The sequence below is a fragment of the Ranitomeya variabilis genome, chromosome 4 (genome assembly GCF_051348905.1).
Source record: "Ranitomeya variabilis isolate aRanVar5 chromosome 4, aRanVar5.hap1, whole genome shotgun sequence".
Classification (NCBI taxonomy): domain Eukaryota; kingdom Metazoa; phylum Chordata; class Amphibia; order Anura; family Dendrobatidae; genus Ranitomeya; species Ranitomeya variabilis.
Window position 1 is genome coordinate 762484847 of NC_135235.1, and position 17972 is coordinate 762502818.

General features: G+C 44.2%; 1 protein-coding gene across 1 annotated transcript; it reads right to left on the minus strand.

Moving 5' to 3' along the window:
• Nucleotides 1-1547: 1547 nt before the first annotated feature.
• Nucleotides 1548-4726, minus strand: LOC143768286 (uncharacterized). Its single transcript, XM_077256979.1, has 2 exons — nt 4696-4726; nt 1548-3999 (listed from the first exon to the last, which is right to left on the minus strand). The coding sequence occupies exons 1-2, from the start codon at nt 4724-4726 to the stop codon at nt 1718-1720; spliced, it is 2313 nt and encodes a 770-aa protein (XP_077113094.1). The 3' UTR covers nt 1548-1717.
• Between the last annotated feature and the right edge of the window lie 13246 nt (nt 4727-17972).

Here is a 17972-nt window from a genome sequence, read left to right on the forward strand (position 1 = left end):
GTATACCACTGTGGGCTCTGCTGTACACTACTGTGGGCTCTGCTGTGCACTACTGTGGGCTCTGCTGTGCACTACTGTGGGCTCTGCTGTACACTACTGTGGGCTCTGCTGTACACTCCTGTGGGCTCTGCTGTATACCCCTGTGGGCTCTGCTGTATACCCCTGTGGGCTCTGCTGTATACCCCTGTGGGCTCTGCTGTATACCCCTGTGGGCTCTGCTGTATACTCCTGTGGGCTCTGCTGTATACCACTGTGGGCTCTGCTGTATACCACTGTGGGCTCTGCTGTATACCACTGTGGGCTCTGCTGTATACCACTGTGGGCTCTGCTGTATACCACTGTGGGCTCTGCTGTATACTATATGGAGGACTATGGGGCACATTATATGATATGGAGGACTATGGGAAGAGTATAATACAATATGGAGGACTATGGGGTGTGCATTTCACAATATGGAGGACTGTGGTGCACATTATAATATATGGAGGACTATGGGGTGTATTATACTAAACAAGCAAAATGCTGCATATTCATTGGGTGATTGGATTGTTTATGCCGGAATAAAAATCATTGTTCTCAGCAGCACATCGCCGGTGTAAACTGTAGATGTGCTGCTGATAACATGATACTGTATGGTGATCTGTTAGTGATCTATCAGTGATGGTTCTGTCCCCTTCATTTTTTCTCAGATGGTAGAAAGAGGCCGGGAAACAAGCGTCCAACGACTTCAGTATTGTCGATCACACTCGTTTAGCGGCCTGAGATCAGCGCATTTAAATACAACCGAAATGCTTCTGTATGATGTGCAATATGTTAGCATTTGGGGCCCCATTTTAAACTTTGCCTAGGGCCCCACTTTACATAAAACAGGCCCTGGCGATAGGAGGGAGTAGTAATGGGAGGTATGAGATGTGGGGGTCCAGGGATGGGAGATATGTCTCCAGCAGTGAGAAGTAGAGAGAGAGCAGGTGGGAGAAAGAGAGTGGCTGACTTGTTTTATGTTCTCTTAGGACAGATTTGACGTTGAGGAGCAGGTCAGCAGAGGAGGACAGGTGGGGAGGAAAGAGGGAAGGGGAGATGATTACTAGGTTAGAGAGTGCTGGGGTTTGTGATATCGAAGGAGAGAGAGGATTAGTGGAGCAAACTGTAAGGGCATAGCTAAACATGGTGAAGGAGTAAGATGGGTTAATAGAAAAGCTAGATCCAAGTAATAAGAAGTGCTTACTCAGCAGACATACTCAAAAGAGACAGCACATGATTTTAGTTTTTTTTTGTCTAGTCTCGCTTGAATCTATATTATTATAGATAATTATAGATATAATTATATTTAATTATATCTATTATTAAATAGTGTCCTGATGAGTCGCCTTTGGTGAGGACGATGAAACCTGTAGAAATGAGAGGCTTGGAAAGTGAGTGTGTATACGTCACCTCACCTTATATACTGAACTGCGGGGTACATGTTTTTTTTATTAGTCACCTACTAACTAACCTTCAGGGGTGAGTTATGGATATAGTTTTACATTTGGAATTAATAAAGTTTAGTTTTATTCTTTTGTCAGCAAACATGAAGAATGACAAGAGACAACCCATTTAGGAAGATTCAATTGTGGTTAAAACTATTCCAACATTACGAACATAAAAAGGCTTCTCCCCCATGTGACTGACGTCTCTGATGTTTATTGACAGTTGATTTCCAAGTAAAATATTTCCCACATTAAGAAAATGAAAAAGGCTTCTCCCCTGAGTGACTGCTCTGATGTCTAACAAGAAGCGCTTTCCTGTTAAAACATTTCCCACACTCTGAACAGGAAAAAGACTTCTCTCCTGTGTGAGTTCTTTGGTGAATAACAAGATTCCCTTTGTGTGTAAAACATTTCCCACATTCTGAACAGGAAAAAGGCTTCTCCCCTGTGTGAGTTCTCCGGTGACTAACAAGACTCCCTTTGTGGGTAAAACATTTCCCACATTCTGAACAAAAAAAAGGCTTCTCTCCTGTGTGGGTTCTTTGGTGTTCATCAAGATTCCCTTTGTAGGTAAAACATTTCCCACATTCTGAACATGAAAAAGGCTTCTCCCCTGTGTGATTGCCCTGATGTCCAACAAGAAGCACTTTCGTGTTAAAACATTTCCCACATTCTGAACAGGAAAAAGGCTTCTCCCCTGTGTGAGTTCTCTGGTGACTAACAAGATACCATTTCTGGTTAAAACCTTTCCCACATTCTGAACAGGAAAAAGGCTTCTCCCCTGTATGAGTTCTCTGGTGACTAACAAGATGCCATTTCTGGTTAAAACCTTTCCCACATTCTGAACAGGAAAAAGGCTTCTTCCCTGTGTGAGTTCTCTGGTGACTAACAAAATGCCATTTCTGGTTAAAACCTTTCCCACATTCTGAACAGAAAAAAGGCTTCTCTCCTGAGTGAATTCTCTGGTGGGTAACCAAACATGATTTCTGGTTAAAACATTTCCTACATTCTGAACAGGAAAAAGGCTTCTCCCCTGTGTGAGTTCTCTGGTGACTAACAAGATACCATTTCTGGTTAAAACCTTTCCCACATTCTGAACATGAAAAAGGCTTCTCCCCTGTGTGATTGCCCTGATGTCCAACAAGAAGCACTTTCGTGTTAAAACATTTCCCACATTCTGAACAGGAAAAAGGCTTCTCCCCTGTGTGAGTTCTCTGGTGACTAACAAGATACCATTTCTGGTTAAAACCTTTCCCACATTCTGAACAGGAAAAAGGCTTCTCCCCTGTATGAGTTCTCTGGTGACTAACAAGATGCCATTTCTGGTTAAAACCTTTCCCACATTCTGAACAGGAAAAAGGCTTCTTCCCTGTGTGAGTTCTCTGGTGACTAACAAAATGCCATTTCTGGTTAAAACCTTTCCCACATTCTGAACAGAAAAAAGGCTTCTCTCCTGAGTGAATTCTCTGGTGGGTAACCAAACATGATTTCTGGTTAAAACATTTCCCACATTCTGAACAGGAAAAAGGCTTCTCCCCTGTGTGAGTTCTCTGGTGACTAATAAGATGCCATTTGTGGTTAAAACATTTCCCACATTCTGAACAGGAAAAAGGCTTCTCCCCTGTGTGAGCTCTCTGATGTCTAACAAGATGCACTTTCCATTTAAAACATTTCCCACATTCTGAACAGGAAAAAAGCTTCTCTCCTATGTGAGCTCTCTGGTGAGTAACCAAATATGATTTCTGGTTAAAACATTTCCCACATTCTGAACAGGAAAAAGGCTTCTCCCCTGTGTGGGTTCTCCGGTGACTATCAAGATACCATTTCTCGTTAAAACATTTCCCACATTCTGAACAGAAAAAAGGCTTCTCCCCTGTGTGGGTTCTCTGGTGCTTAACAAAATTCCCTTTGCAGGTAAAACATTTCCCACATTCTGAACATGAAAAAGGCTTCTCTCCTGTGTGAGTTCTTTGGTGTTTATCAAGAGTCCCTTTCTGGCTAAAACATTTCCCACATTCTGAACATGAAAAAGGCTTCTCCCCTGTGTGAGTTCTCTGGTGACTAACAAGATACCATTTCAGGTTAAAACATTTCCCACATTCTGAACAGGAAAAAGGCTTCTCCCCTGTATGAGTTCTCTGGTGTGTAACAAGAGTCCCTTTTTGCGTAAAACATTTTCCACATTCTGAACAGGAAAAAGGCTTCTCCCCTGTGTGAGTTCTATGGTGATAAACCAAATCTTTTTTCTTGTTAAAACATTTCCCACATTCTGAACATGAAAATGACTTCTTTGCTTTAGGAGCAGTTTGTTTTTTAATGCCTCTTTTGTCACTTTGATTTTCCTTAGTAGTCAGTAATAAATCAGAAGATGGGACCTGTTTCATAGGATCAGATGACAGATCTTTGCTGTGAATGGATGATGATATATCTGGAGTAACAGCAATCACTTCAGTTGTATCTTGTAGGATCTCAAGATTATCAGATTTAAAAATTGAAGATGTCAGCGGTCCCTCTGATCTCCTGGTACAGTCATCTGCTAAGATAAAAAACAATTTGTTTTTAATAAAATATCCTTGAGTTTTATATTTTTGAACATTTCTACTTAAACTGTCCATAAAAATGGCAAGCTATGTAAAAAACGTTAATTATTTAGCAAGACAATGACAGTTCACAGTCTAATAGAAAACCGTGTTGGATGAGCCAGTAGTGCGTGGTGTTCAACTGTTTGTTCTTTCTGCCTCCCAAATATAGAATAAAAAGAAACCAATCAATGTTATGTAGGTGAAAATAATAGCACTGGCGGCCCGCCTGTATGTGCATTAGTAATAGGCTGTAAACCAGATGCTCTGCATTGCCTGTGTGAACAACGCCACTTACAGACTATTATCGCTTATCTTTTTGTGCACTAATACCAAACAGCCAACACTGGATTGAAAGTGGTTGTTTCATCAGTATTTTTTGCACCTGTGTTTTTGCCATCATTAATCGGGTCCGCTGCACCGTGCCAGTGCATTTTTTTGGAGGCTTCAGCAGATAATCATCTCTGTGGCTTTTCTCTGTGGCTTTTTTAGGCAAAAATAATACCAATTCTCATCTCACAAAAACAAGTCCCCACTCAGGTCCGTCATCTGTCAATGGAAAAATAGAGGTTCCCACACTATTAGTGGCTCAAAGGCTGTTGAAAAGCAACAGAGTTTCTATAAACCAATCCAGCTATATCCGCTCTCACTTCTCAGTCTTGCAGTGTGCGCAAACAACATTTAGGCTATATCCACAAGTTGCGGATTTGGCTGTGGAATTTTCTGTGCAGATTCTGCATTTCTTGGCAGAAAACACAGGTCAGAATCTGCACGTTTTTTCAGCTTTTTTTTGCGGATTTGCTGCGGATTTCAGACGTTTACCTGCCGATTTCTGTTATGGAATGGGTGCAGAAACGCTGCAGATCCGCAAAAATAATTGACATGGTCCTTTTTTGAATCTGCTGTGTTTTCTGTGTGGATTTTTCCACCCCATTAGCACAGCATTTTTTTTCCCCATTGATTTACATTGTACTGTAAATCACTTGTGGATCTGCAGCGTTTCTGCACGGAAAAAAATGCTGCAGATCTGCAGGAAATCCACAACATGTGCACATACCATTAAGATCCCTTTATTTAACAATATTATAATGATCAGAATCCACTTAATTTGTGGTGTGTGTCTCCCGGAGCACAATCTGGGCACTATGTGCTGGATAATAAAATGAAAAATATGTAATTTTCACTCTCCAACATGCACCTTGCTTTAATTTCCAGAAAGTGGCTGTGGAGTCAAAATATTAATTCCACCTACATACGTGGTCAAAATTGTTGGTACCCATCGTTTAATGACAGAAAAACCCACAATGGTCACAGAAATAACTTGAATCTGACAAAAGTAATAATAAATCAAAAATGTATGAAAATGAAAGTCAGACATTGCTTTTCAACCATGCTTCCACAGAATTTTTTTTTAAATAAAAAACTCATGAAATAGGCCTGGAGAGAAATGATGGGACCTTAACTTAACCGCTTCGTGATCGCCAACGGTAGATGAATGTCGGCGCTAGCAGGGCTTTGTGCAGCACCGACGTTTCTCTATGGATGGTGGTTTTGTGCTCATCAGGACCCCCACGTACCTTATAACGCTTCCTCCAACTTCATCGAGACACGATTGGTTCAGGTCCTGATGATGTGTTTAGTAACTGACAAGTTAGTTGGTATTAGTGAATGTATTTGTTGTTAGTAACTGACCAGCTACTTGCTGTCAGTAACTGACTGGTTTAACCACTTCCCGACCTGTGACACAGCGTATGCATCATGAAAGTCGGTGCCAATCTGACCTGTGACGCATATGCTGCGTCACAGAATGATCGTGTCCCTGCAGATCGGGTGACAGGGTTAACTGTAATTTCACCCAACCAGCAGGGACAGGGGGAGTGGTACTTCAGCCCGGGGGGTGGCTTTGCCCCCCCCCCCCGTGGCTATGATCACTATGATTGTCTGTTGAAAGTGAAACAGCCAATCAGAGCAATCTGTAATATTTCACCAATGAAAAAATGGTGAAATATTACAATCCAGCCATGGCCGATGCTGCAATATCGGCCATGGCTGGAGACCACGATCTGCCCCCGCCACTGCTCTCCTCCCCTCTGTCCTGTCCTCTGCTCCCCTCCGTCCTCCCGTCCGCTCCCCCCACAGTGATCAAAATTTAAAAAATAGTATATAACCCCCCACTTTATCACCCCCATAGTTATGGAACATAATACAATAAAGAAAATATATTTATTTTTATTTTTCCACTAGGGTTAGTCTTAGGGTTGCAATTAGCGTTAGGGTTGCAACTAGGGTTAGGGTTGCAATTAGGGATAGGGTTAGGGTTGCAATTAGGGTTAGAGTTAGAACTACAATTAGGGTTAGGGTTGCAATTAGGGTTAGGGTTGCAATCAGTGTTAGGGTTGCAATTAGAATTAGGGTTGGAATTAGGGTTTGGGTTAGAATTAGACTTAGGGTTAGAATTAGGCTATGTGCACACGGTGCGGAATTGGCTGCGCATCCGCAGCGGATTGGCCACTGCGGATTTGTAGCACTTTTCCATCACATTTACAGGACCATGTAAACCTATGGAAAACCAAATCCGCTGTGCCCATGGTGAGGGAAATACCGCTCGGTATTTTCCGCAGCATGTCAATTCTTTGTGTGGATTCCGCAGAGTTTTACACCTGTTGCTGTATAGGAATTTGCAGGTGAAATCCGCACAAAAAACACTTTCAAAAACGGAAAAATCTACAACGTGGGCACATAGCCTTAGGGTTGGAATTAGAGTTAGGGTTGGAATTATGGTTAGGATTGGAACTAGGGTTAAGATTAGGGTTAGGGGTGTGTTGGAGTTAGGGTTAGGCTTGTGGTTAAGGTTATGGTTGGGATTAGGTTTAGGGGTGTGTTGGGGTTAGGGTTGTGGTTAGGGTTAGGGGTGTGTTGGGGTTAGGGGTGTGTTGGGGTTAGGGTTGTGATTAGTGTCATGGTTAGAGTTGGGATTAGGGTTAGGGGTGTGTTGGGGTTAGTGTTGGAGTTAGAATTGAGGGGTTTCCACTGTTTAGGCACATCAGGGGGTCTCCAAACGTGACATGGCGCCACCATTGATTCCAGCCAATCTTGCGTTCAAAAAATCAAATGGTGCTCCCTCCCTTCCCCGACGTGTGCCCAAACAATGGTTTACACCCACATATGGGGTATCAGCGTACTCAGGACAAACTGGACAACAACTTTTGGGGTTCAATTTCTCCTCTTACCCTTGTGAAAATAAAAAAATTGTGGGCTAAAAAAATCATTTTTGAGGAAAGAAAAATTATTTTTTATTTTCACGGCTCTGCGTTATAAACTTCTGTGAAGCACTTGGGGCTTCAAAGTGCTCACCACACATCTAGATTAGTTCCTTGGGAGGTCTAGTTTCCAAAATGGGTTCCCTTGTGGGGGAGCTCCAATGTTTAGGCACACAGGGGCTCTCCAAATGTGACATGATGTCCACGAACTTCCATTCAAAAAGTGAAATGGCGCTCCTTCCCTTCTGAGCCCTGTCATGCACCCAAACAGTGGTTTACCCCCACATGTGAGGTATCGGCGTACTCAGGAGAAATTGCCCAACAAATTTTAGGATCCATTTTATCCTGTTGCCCATGTGAAAATGAAAAAATTGAGGCTAAAATAAAATTTTTGTGAAAAAAAGTACTTTTTCATTTTTACGGATCAATTTGTGAAGCACCTGAGGATTTAAAGTGCTCACTATGCATCTAGATAAATTCCTTGGGGGGTCTAGTTTCCAAAATGGGGTCATTGTGGGGGAGCTCCACTGTTTAGGCACACAGGGGCTCTCCAAACGCGACATGGTGTCCGCTAATGATTGGAGTCAAGTTTTCATTCAAAAAGTCAAATGGTGCTCCTTCCCTTCCGAGCCCTGTCGTGCACCCAAACAGTGGTTCCCCCCCAAATCGGGGGTGTCGGCGTACTCAGGACAAATTGGACAACTATCGTGGTCCAGTTTCTCCTTTTACCCTTGGGAAAATAAAAATATTGTTGCTAAAAGATCATTTTTGTGACTTAAAAAGTTAAATGTTTATTTTTTCCTTCCATGTTACTTCTGTGAAAAACCTGAAGGGTTAATAAACTTCTTGAATGTGGTTTTGAGCACCTGAAGGGGTGCAGTTTTTAGAATGGTGTCACTTTTGGATATTTTCAGCCATATAGACCCCCTTAAACTGACTTCAAATGTGAGGTGGTCCCTAAAAAAATGGTTTTGTAAATTTTGCTGTAAAAATGAGAAATCGCTGGTCAAATTTTAACCCTTATAACTTCCTAGCAAAAAAAAAAATATATTTCCAAAATTGTGCTGATGTAAAGCAAACATGTGGTAAATGTTATTTATTAACTGATTTGTGTCACATAACTCTCTGGTTTAACAGAATAAAAATTAAAAATTTGCAACATTTTCGTCAAATTTCCATTTTTTTCACAAATAAACACAAAAATTATCGACCTAAATTTACCACTATCATGAAGCCCAATATGTCACGAAAAAACAATCACAGAATTGCCAGAATCCGTTGAAGCGTTCCTGAGTTATTACCTCATAAAGGGACACTGGTCAGAATTGCAAAAAATGGCCAGGTCATTAAGGTCAAAATAGGCTGGGTCATGAAGGGGTTAAGGAGGTTTCTTCCTGGCATTCCAATGACCAAGTTTTTCACTGAAATACATTGGACAGTATAAGATATAAAAGACAGACATGCAAGAGAGGAGATATAGGGAACACTCACATGGAAGAGAGGTGAGGTGAGAGAGACAGCCTGATGACCTGTACCATAATGTAATGTATGAATAATGTTATTTTACTGTTTTTAGTGACTTTGTATTTTCTTATTATTTATTAAGTAAATTCATTTTGTTTACTCAATTTTCGTGTGAGCATTTATTTATTCATCATAATTCCTTGAACCTTAACAAAACATCGTTAGGCTAAAGTCAGCGTTGCCGTTAGGCTAAAGTCAGCGTTGCCGTTAGGCTAAAGTCAGCGTTGCCGTTAGGCTAAAGTCAGCTTTGCCGTTAGGCTAAAGTCAGCGTTGCCGTTAGGCTAAAGTCAGCGTTGCCGTTAGGCTAAAGTTAGCGTTGCCGTTAGGCTAAAGTCAGCGTTGCCGTTAGGCTAAAGTCAGCGTTGCCGTTAGGCTAAAGTTAGCGTTGCCGTTAGGCTAAAGTTAGCGTTGCCGTTAGGCTAAAGTCAGCTTTGCCGTTAGGCTAAAGTTAGGGTTAGGCTAAAGAACTAGGCTTTTCTCAATTGTCTCCCCAATAATTTCGTCACATCAGAGTTTTCTATTTCCAGAAAAAAATAAATAAATAAAAAACAAATAAAATGGCCTGTCATTATTATAGTGCAGAGGAGGCTTATGCACTTTTTTTTCTGACAGGGAAGAAAGTGCAGGGCCAGATGGCGATGTGGATTTCGAGGGCTTTAGTAGCAGCAACAGTGATAGCTCAGAAATGAGCAGTGATTTTGCTCCATCCTCGCACACAAGGACCAGTACAACAAGAAGGACAAATAGCGCTTCTGGAGAAATGTCTCCAACTCAGGGAACAATGCTCAGCTCTAGCGCTGTCCCTAGTGCTCATGAATTGGCACACACCAATGTCCAAGGAGATTTGCCTGTTGGTGTAGCATTTCTCAGATAGGAGGCTTCAGATTCGGCTACTCCATTCATCCTTAATTTTAATGCCATTCCTGGTATAAATGTGGAGGTAGAAAATTTTGGACCAGCTAATTTTTTTAATTTGTTTTTTGACAGATAGCTTGCTAGAGCAAATTGTCCTACAAACAAATTTATATATGTCCCAATTCATCAGCTAGAATCCACGATCCTATTATGTTAGGTCAAATTTATGGACACCAACTAATGTCCTAGAAACGAAATATTGCTTCTCCTTGCGGAGATAGACATGCTAAGCATGCCGAGATGAGGAGAATTAAAGCCGCAATGCTCCTCTGGGTAATATGCTAATTATGCAAATTGTCTCTTCAGAGAGGTAGAGCTCTAGAACTCTAGTGTCACCTATTGGAAGGTAGCAATCCTACAAGTTAATGCTGACCCTTTAACGAGCCTTGTGTTAGGGCTGGCGGAAAGCACTGAGTAAATATAATGATAGTAAAGGTGCGTTCGCAGCCCGGGGTCCACCGTGCAGGAGTGGGACCTGCTGCTAGTAAATGGCGGCACTATATGGCGGTACTACGCCAGAATAGACACGGGTTCCATCACCCTGTCTGTATAGGAGCGAACTCTGTTACTTTACAAGAGTCGCCGGGAATAAAGGTAGCGCTGTGCCCTGTTAGCAGACACAGGGTGCAGCAAATGGATACTAGTGGGATCCCTGCAATTCACCCCCACTATGCTGCTGGTTGATCCCGCTCTGCCCCTCGGTGGCCTTTGAGCCTGCGCCTGAGGATGCCCAGAGTCAGAAGCTGGGACCAAGCAGGAGTTCCCACCCTACACTGACGGTTTGTCAGGAGAAACAGGAGATAGCCGCACAGAGTGCGTACAGCACTGCACTGGCGGACACTGCTGGTTAGACTCAGTATAGATTGGGCCTGGTGCTGGATGGCACTATCTGGTGCTAGACAGCTCCAACATTCACGAACATTCATCAACTCTAGGGATGGGAATGATTCGTAGCTTTCACCAGAACAGGCATACATACACACACACACGTACTGATTTATACTAGCACATGGCCGAGCTGCCATGTGAGCCTTTTATGGATGTAGCCTTCCAGGACCATGCTAGTGGTCGAATTGGAGCCACTACAGGCTACCTGAGCATGTGACCTCCGAACTCCAATGAGAGGTCATCCCATGGGCATGCCCAGTAGATGAAAAGCAGGACTTAGTCCCTGGAACGTCTGCTCGCCGCTGATCAATGCTGGTTACAAAGGCTGAACCTGGGGCGTCAGCTGTAACCAGCAGCACAGTATCAGCTTGAGCCAGACCCTGGGACGGACATCTCTGCTGAGCAGGCTCCATTGCAGCTGGAGAAGAATGGGACACCGCAGCGGAGGTGGTTCGAGATTCCCCCTGTGCAGAGGCGAGAACTCGACACCTAACACCTTGTCACGTGACTTAGGATAATAGCCAAACCAGAATCTCAATTTGCAGACACTGTTTTGGGGTACTGCCCCTCATCAGTGCAAAGCAGAGATCTGGTTTGGCTGTGTGAGAGGCGTCAGAGCATTGCGGCTTTAAGTCTCCTCATCTCGGCATGTTTAGCATGTTGATCTCCGCAAGGAGAAACGATACTTCTTGGATAACGGTTTGACGCCTCTCGCACAGCCAAACCAGATCTCCGCTTTGCACTCATGAGGGGCAGTACCCCAAAATGCAGTGTCTGCAAACTGAGATTCTGGTTTGGCTATGACAGAAAAGTTCTTAAAGCTTTACACTCCAACAGAAAACATTTCCATTGAGGAGTCCCTTGTAAAATTCAAAGGAAGACTGCACCTCAAGCAATTTATTCCTTCTAAGAGGGCAAGGTTTGGACTAAAGCTCTATAAAATGTGCGAGAGTTCAACCGGATACACATCAGCTTTTCGCATTTATGATGGGAAAGATAGCCAACTAAACCCACCAGGATGCCCTACTTAAATGGGGACATCTGAAAAAATCATTTGGAAGCCGATAACTCCATTTTTACAAAAAGGCTACAATCTGTATGTTGACAACTACTACACCAGCATACCACTATTTAAAAGTCTGTTTGAACATAAGATGGGGGCTTATGGGACCATTCGCAAAAACCATCAGGGGTTTCCACAATCATTGGTCAATGAAAAGTTCCGAAAGGGGCAGTCAGGGGCTTTACACAATGGACAGCTGCTTGCCCTTAAGAATAAGGATTAAGGGTACTGTCACACAGTACCATTTTGATCGCTACGACGGCACGATCCGTGACGTCGCAGCGATCGTATGAATATCGCTCCAGCGTCGTAGACTGCGGTCACACGTTGCAATCACGGCGCTGGAGCGATGCCGAAGTCCCCGGTAACCAGGGTAAACATCGGGTAACTAAGCGCAGAGCCGCGCTTAGTAACCCGATGTTTACCGTGGTTACCAGCGTAAACGTAAAAAAAACAAACAGTACATACTTACATTCCGGTGTCTGTCCCTGGCGTTCTGCTTCTCTCCACTGTGTAAGCGCCATAGCCGGCAAGCACAGCGGTGACGTCAGACGTCACCGCTGTGCTCGCTTTCCGGCTGGCAGACGCTCACACAGTGGAGAGAAGCTGAGACGCCGGAGGACAGACACCGGAATGTAAGTATGTACTGTTTGTTTTTTTTACGTTTACGCTGGTAACCACGGTAAACATCGGGTTACTAAGCGCGGCCCTGCGCTTAGTTACCCGATGTTTACCCTGGTTACAAGCGAACACATCGCTGGATCGCTGTCACACACAACGATCCAGCGATGTCAGCGGGTGATCAAGCGACGAAAGAAAGTTCCACACGATCTGCTACGACGTACGATTCTCAGCAGGATCCCTGATCGCTGCTGCGTGTCAGACACTGCGATATCGTAACGATATCGCTGGAACGTCACGAATCGTACCGTCGTAGCGATCAAAATGGTACTGTGTGACAGTACCCTAAGATATTTTTATCCTGAGCTCGATCCACACAGATGCCACTGCGGACAACAGGGAGCCACTACTCCAAAACCTGTATCTGTCATTGACTACAACAAATATATGGGGGGTGTGGACCTCGCAGATTAGGTTCTACAGCCATACCAGGTATCAAGAAAATCATATACCTGGTATAAAAAGTTTGTCATTTGTTTCAGGTGGCCTCATATAATTCTTTTGTGTTATACAAGACAGCCGGAAATGCAGATACTTTCCTTGATTATCAGGAAAAGGTCATTGAAAATCTTGTTTTTGAAAATGTTGTCCCCACCAATCCTTTAGAATCTGAAGAAGTCAGAAGACTCACTGAGCGACATTTTATTTCACTCTTTCCAGCAACTGAAACAATAAAGAACCTCCAGAGAAGATGTCGTGTATGTTCCAAGAGAGGAATGAGGCATGATACCCGCTATTATTGCCCACAATGCCCATCATTTCCAGCCTTAGGCCTCCATGACTGCTTTAAAATCTTCCACACAGAACCACGTTTTTACACTGTTTTGACATTCAAGCATTTGGTTTATTTAGTTTGGTTTATATAGTGACAGACACATTTGAGTAGAGCTGACTTAACAATTTCCGGGGGTAGGTGGGGGGATGTCTCCAGAGACACAAGCTGGGCACAATATATTGGGCACTACAATGACAATTTTTGTTCTAAAACTTCCACGTGTTTCTGGAAAACATCCATGTAGAGAAAATGGTCACTATATCCATGGATGAATAACCAGAGGGGTGTCATTTCCAAAATGGGGTCACTTCAGGGAGATTCTGCTGTTCTGGCACTTAGCGGCTCTCCAAAGTGCCATAACAGCAGAATCCCCCCTGAAATTACCCCATTTTGGAAATGACACCCCTCTGCGAATTAATCTCGTGTTAAGTGTTACGGAAACACTCCGCACCCAGAATATGTTGTGCAGTTATATGTATGTATAATAGGTTCCATGAGAGATGCATCAGCCCACAAGCTGCGCCCCTGGGCAGAGAGGATAGATATCCCCCTTCTGTCCTCCCCCCACCTTTGTAATTCCCACAGTAAATATCGACAGGCTCCGGCCCCCTGCAGCTATTGTAATGTATTTCTGGCCTGCTGTTTTTCTATTGGCCAGCAGATGGAATATTGTTGTTCGTTTTTTTTAACTTTGTTTCAGGACGATGGTCTTCAAGTGGATTAAGAGTCTAATTAAATAAAGACACAGGGTGTTGTAATATTTTATTAAAGTACTTTGTAATATTGTGTGTGTGTTTTATTAACCATTTTGTACTATTGGATTAATAATGGTATGGTGTCATAATTGACGCCTCTCCATTATTAATCTGGCTTAATGTCACCTTACAATAGCAAGGTGACATTAAACCTTCATTACCCCATATCCCACCACTACACGGGAGTGGGAAGAGAGTGGCCAAGTGCCAGAATAGGCGCATCTTCCAGATGTGCCTTTATTGGGGTGGCTGGGGGCAGATGTTTTTAGCCAGGGGGGCCAATAACCATGGACCCTCTCTAGGCTATTAATATCTGCCCTCAGTCACTGGCTTTACCATTCTGGCGGAGAAAATTGCGCGGGAGCCCACGCCAATTTTTTCCCGCGATTTAACCCTTTATTTTAGCAGCTACAGCGGCCAAATTTTGCACATACACACTACTAACATTAGTAGTGTGGAATATGCAAAAAAAAAGGGATATGAGATGGTTTACTATATATGTGTGTCTCAATAACACATATACAGTGGGGCAAAAAAAGTATTTAGTCAGTCAGCAATAGTGCAAGTTCCACCACTTAAAAAGATGAGAGGCGTCTGTAATTTACATCATAGGTAGACCTCAACTATGGGAGACAAACTGAGAAAAAAAAATCCAGAAATTCACATTGTCTGTTTTTTTATCATTTTATTTGCATTTTATGGTGGAAAATAAGTATTTGGTCAGAAACAAAATTTCATCTCAATACTTTGTAATATATCCTTTGTTGGCAATGACAGAGGTCAAACATTTTCTGTAAGTCTTCACAAGGTTGCCACACACTGTTGTTGGTATTTTGGCCCATTCCTCCATGCAGATCTCCTCTAGAGCAGTGATGTTTTTCGCTTTTCGCTTGGCAACACGGACTTTCAACTCCCTCCAAAGGTTTTCTATAGGGTTGAGATCTGGAGACTGGCTAGGCCACTCCAGGACCTTGAAATGCTTCTTACGAAGCCACTCCTTTGTTGCCCTGGCGGTGTGCTTTGGATCATTGTCATGTTAAAAGACCCAGCCACGTTTCAACTTCAATGCCCTTGCTGATGGAAGGAGGTTTGCACTCAAAATCTCACGATACATGGCCCCATTCATTCTTTCATGTACCCGGATCAGTCGTCCTGGCCCCTTTGCAGAGAAACAGCCCCAAAGCATGATGTTTCCACCACCATGCTTTACAGTAGGTATGGTGTTTGATGGATGCAACTCAGTATTCTTTTTCCTCCAAACACGACAAGTTGTGTTTCTACCAAACAGTTCCAGTTTGGTTTCATCAGACCATAGGACATTCTCCCAAAACTCCTCTGGATCATCCAAATGCTCTCTAGCAAACTTCAGACGGGCCCGGACATGTACTGGCTTAAGCAGTGGGACACGTCTGGCACTGCAGGATCTGAGTCCATGGTGGCGTAGTGTGTTACTTATGGTAGGCCTTGTTACATTGGTCTCAGCTCTCTGCAGTTCATTCACTAGGTCCCCCCGCGTGGTTCTGGGATTTTTGCTCACCGTTCTTGTGATCATTCTGACCCCACGGGGTGGGATTTTGCGTGGAGCCCCAGATCGAGGGAGATTATCAGTGGTCTTGTATGTCTTCCATTTTCTAATTATTGCTCCCACTGTTGATTTCTTCACTCCAAGCTGGTTGGCTATTGCAGATTCAGTCTTCGCAGCCTGGTGCAGGGCTACAATTTTGTTTCTGGTGTCCTTTGACAGCTCTTTGGTCTTCACCATAGTGGAGTTTGGAGTCAGACTGTTTGAGGGTGTGCACAGGTGTCTTTTTATACTGATAACAAGTTTAAACAGGTGCCATTACTACAGGTAATGAGTGGAGGAAAGAGGAGACTCTTAAAGAAGAAGTTACAGGTCTGTGAGAGCCAGAAATCTTGATTGTTTGTTTCTGACCAAATACTTATTTTCCACCATAAAATGCAAATAAAATGATAAAAAAACAGACAATGTGATTTTCTGGATTTTTTTTTCTCAGTTTGTCTCCCATAGTTGAGGTCTACCTATGATGTAAATTACAGACGCCTCTCATCTTTTTAAGTGGTGGAACTTGCACTATTGCTGACTGACTAAATACTTTTTTGCCCCACTGTATATATATATATATATATATATATATATATACACTGTATATATGTTTTAACGAACATTTGAGGCCATAAATCCATTAGATGTCGGTTTTGCAAGCCTGCGAGAAAATATCGCAGTACAGATGCCATACGGATTACATAGGGATGATGCCATGCGCAAAATACGCTGCCACACCCTGCCTACGGATGACATACGGATCACTATTTTTGGAACATTTCTGCGTATTACGGCCGTAAAAAACGGACCGTACTTTCATACGCTGAGTGTGAGGCCGGCCTAAGCCACAAAAAGATCCAGTATAATGCCTTCCGACAGTTGGGGGAGGCAGAGGAAGACATTGATGGCTTTCTGCAGGACTTTGAGCGGCAGTGTGCCCTTCATCAAGTGAAGCCGGAGGAACGGGTTCAGATTCTGGCCAGCAAGCTGACAGGCCGGGCAGCGGATGCCTATTGCACGGTACCTGATGAGGACTGTATGGACTATGAGTGGATCAAAGAAGTGATCTTGGCCCGGTATGCGCTGACACCAGAGGCATACCGCCAAAAGTTCCGCGGACTTATAAAACGAGTAACCGATACCCACGCTGAATGGGCCTGTAAATTACGGCGGTCACTGCTACAGTGTGTACAAGGGAGCCAAGCAACCACTAAGGAGGACGTCCTCCAGATCTTCTTGTTAGAACGATTCTTTAATAGACTAACCCCCGAGACACAGGAATGGCTTCGGGACAGGCGGCCAATGACTCTTGTGGAAGCCGCTCGTCTGGCCAATGAACATCATGACGCCAGGAGGCCTCAGTTGTCCGGATCAACGATGGTCACTAGGGGTCCTCCCATGGGTCTGGAAGCCCCCAAACCACAGAAGATTGTCGGGGGACCAGCTCAAAACCTGACCTACCACAGTCCCCCTGGGGCGCGATGCCACACCTGCCATCAGCTGGGCCACCTGCAAAGACAATGTCCCAACAGGATTCAGCGCACCCAGTGGCCAAAGGCGGGAACAGCTACCTTCAACCGGGCCGCTGTACACAGCTACCAAGGCGAAGCTGATCCGGCATTGGGGGCTATGACTAACCAGGGGTTGGGAGAGATGGAGGAAGTGCTGCATGAAGTAGACCCCGTGCAGGCGGCCCGGGCAGATAATCGACAACAGCATCGACAGGTCATGTGGGTTAATGGGAAACGTATGTAGGGACTGAGAGATTCCGGAGCAACTTTGACCCTTGTGAAGCCTCATCTCATCCGGGACCAAGAGAAGACAGACCGGACAGTGGCAGTCTGTGTAGCAGGGGGAGCCATACATTGACTGCCCACTGCCAGGATTGACCTGAACTGGGGAGCCTTGTTGAGGTCGGCTTGATGGAGGAATTGCCTGCAGATGTCTTGCTGGGAAATGACTTGGGGCCCATGTTGTCTGCCTTCTCGGTCGGCCCTCTGGCTGAGACATATCATGCGACCACCCGGAGACAAGCTCGAGCTGCGGAGGCGGAATCACACTCAGAGAAGGCCCAGGTAAGACATCCCAGCCCTACACGTATTCCCATAGCCAGACACATTTCTTGGGCCACCCCAGATGAATTTAAGAGGGAGTTACTTGAGGATCCTTCATTGGAGGGATATCGTGGGAAAGCACAGGAGGGGAGAGGGGTACTGGGAGGTGAACAGTTTATATGGAAGCAGGGACTCCTCTACCGGATCACAGAGCAGCACCACACAGGGACGAGCCCCACTATAAAACGACAGCTGGTAGTTCCCAAGAAGTATAGGCAGGAGTTACTGCAAATCTCTCATGACATAACCTTGGCCGGGCACTTCGGTGTCAGTCGCACCAGGCATCGTCTGACCCAAAACTTCTTTTGGCCGGGGGTAACCTATGATGTTCGTCAGTACTGCCAGACCTGTGACAGTTGCCAGCGCGTTGGCAAGATGGGAGATCGAT

Bases quoted from the DNA above. Each gene is read 5' to 3' on its own strand.
- LOC143768286 (XM_077256979.1), bottom strand. From the start codon at position 4,726: ATGTTGTTTGCGCACACTGCAAGACTGAGAA. The intron at 4,000-4,695 runs GTGAGAGCGGAT...TTATCTTAGCAG, and splicing joins GCACACTGCAAGACTGAGAA to ATGACTGTACCAGGAGATCA.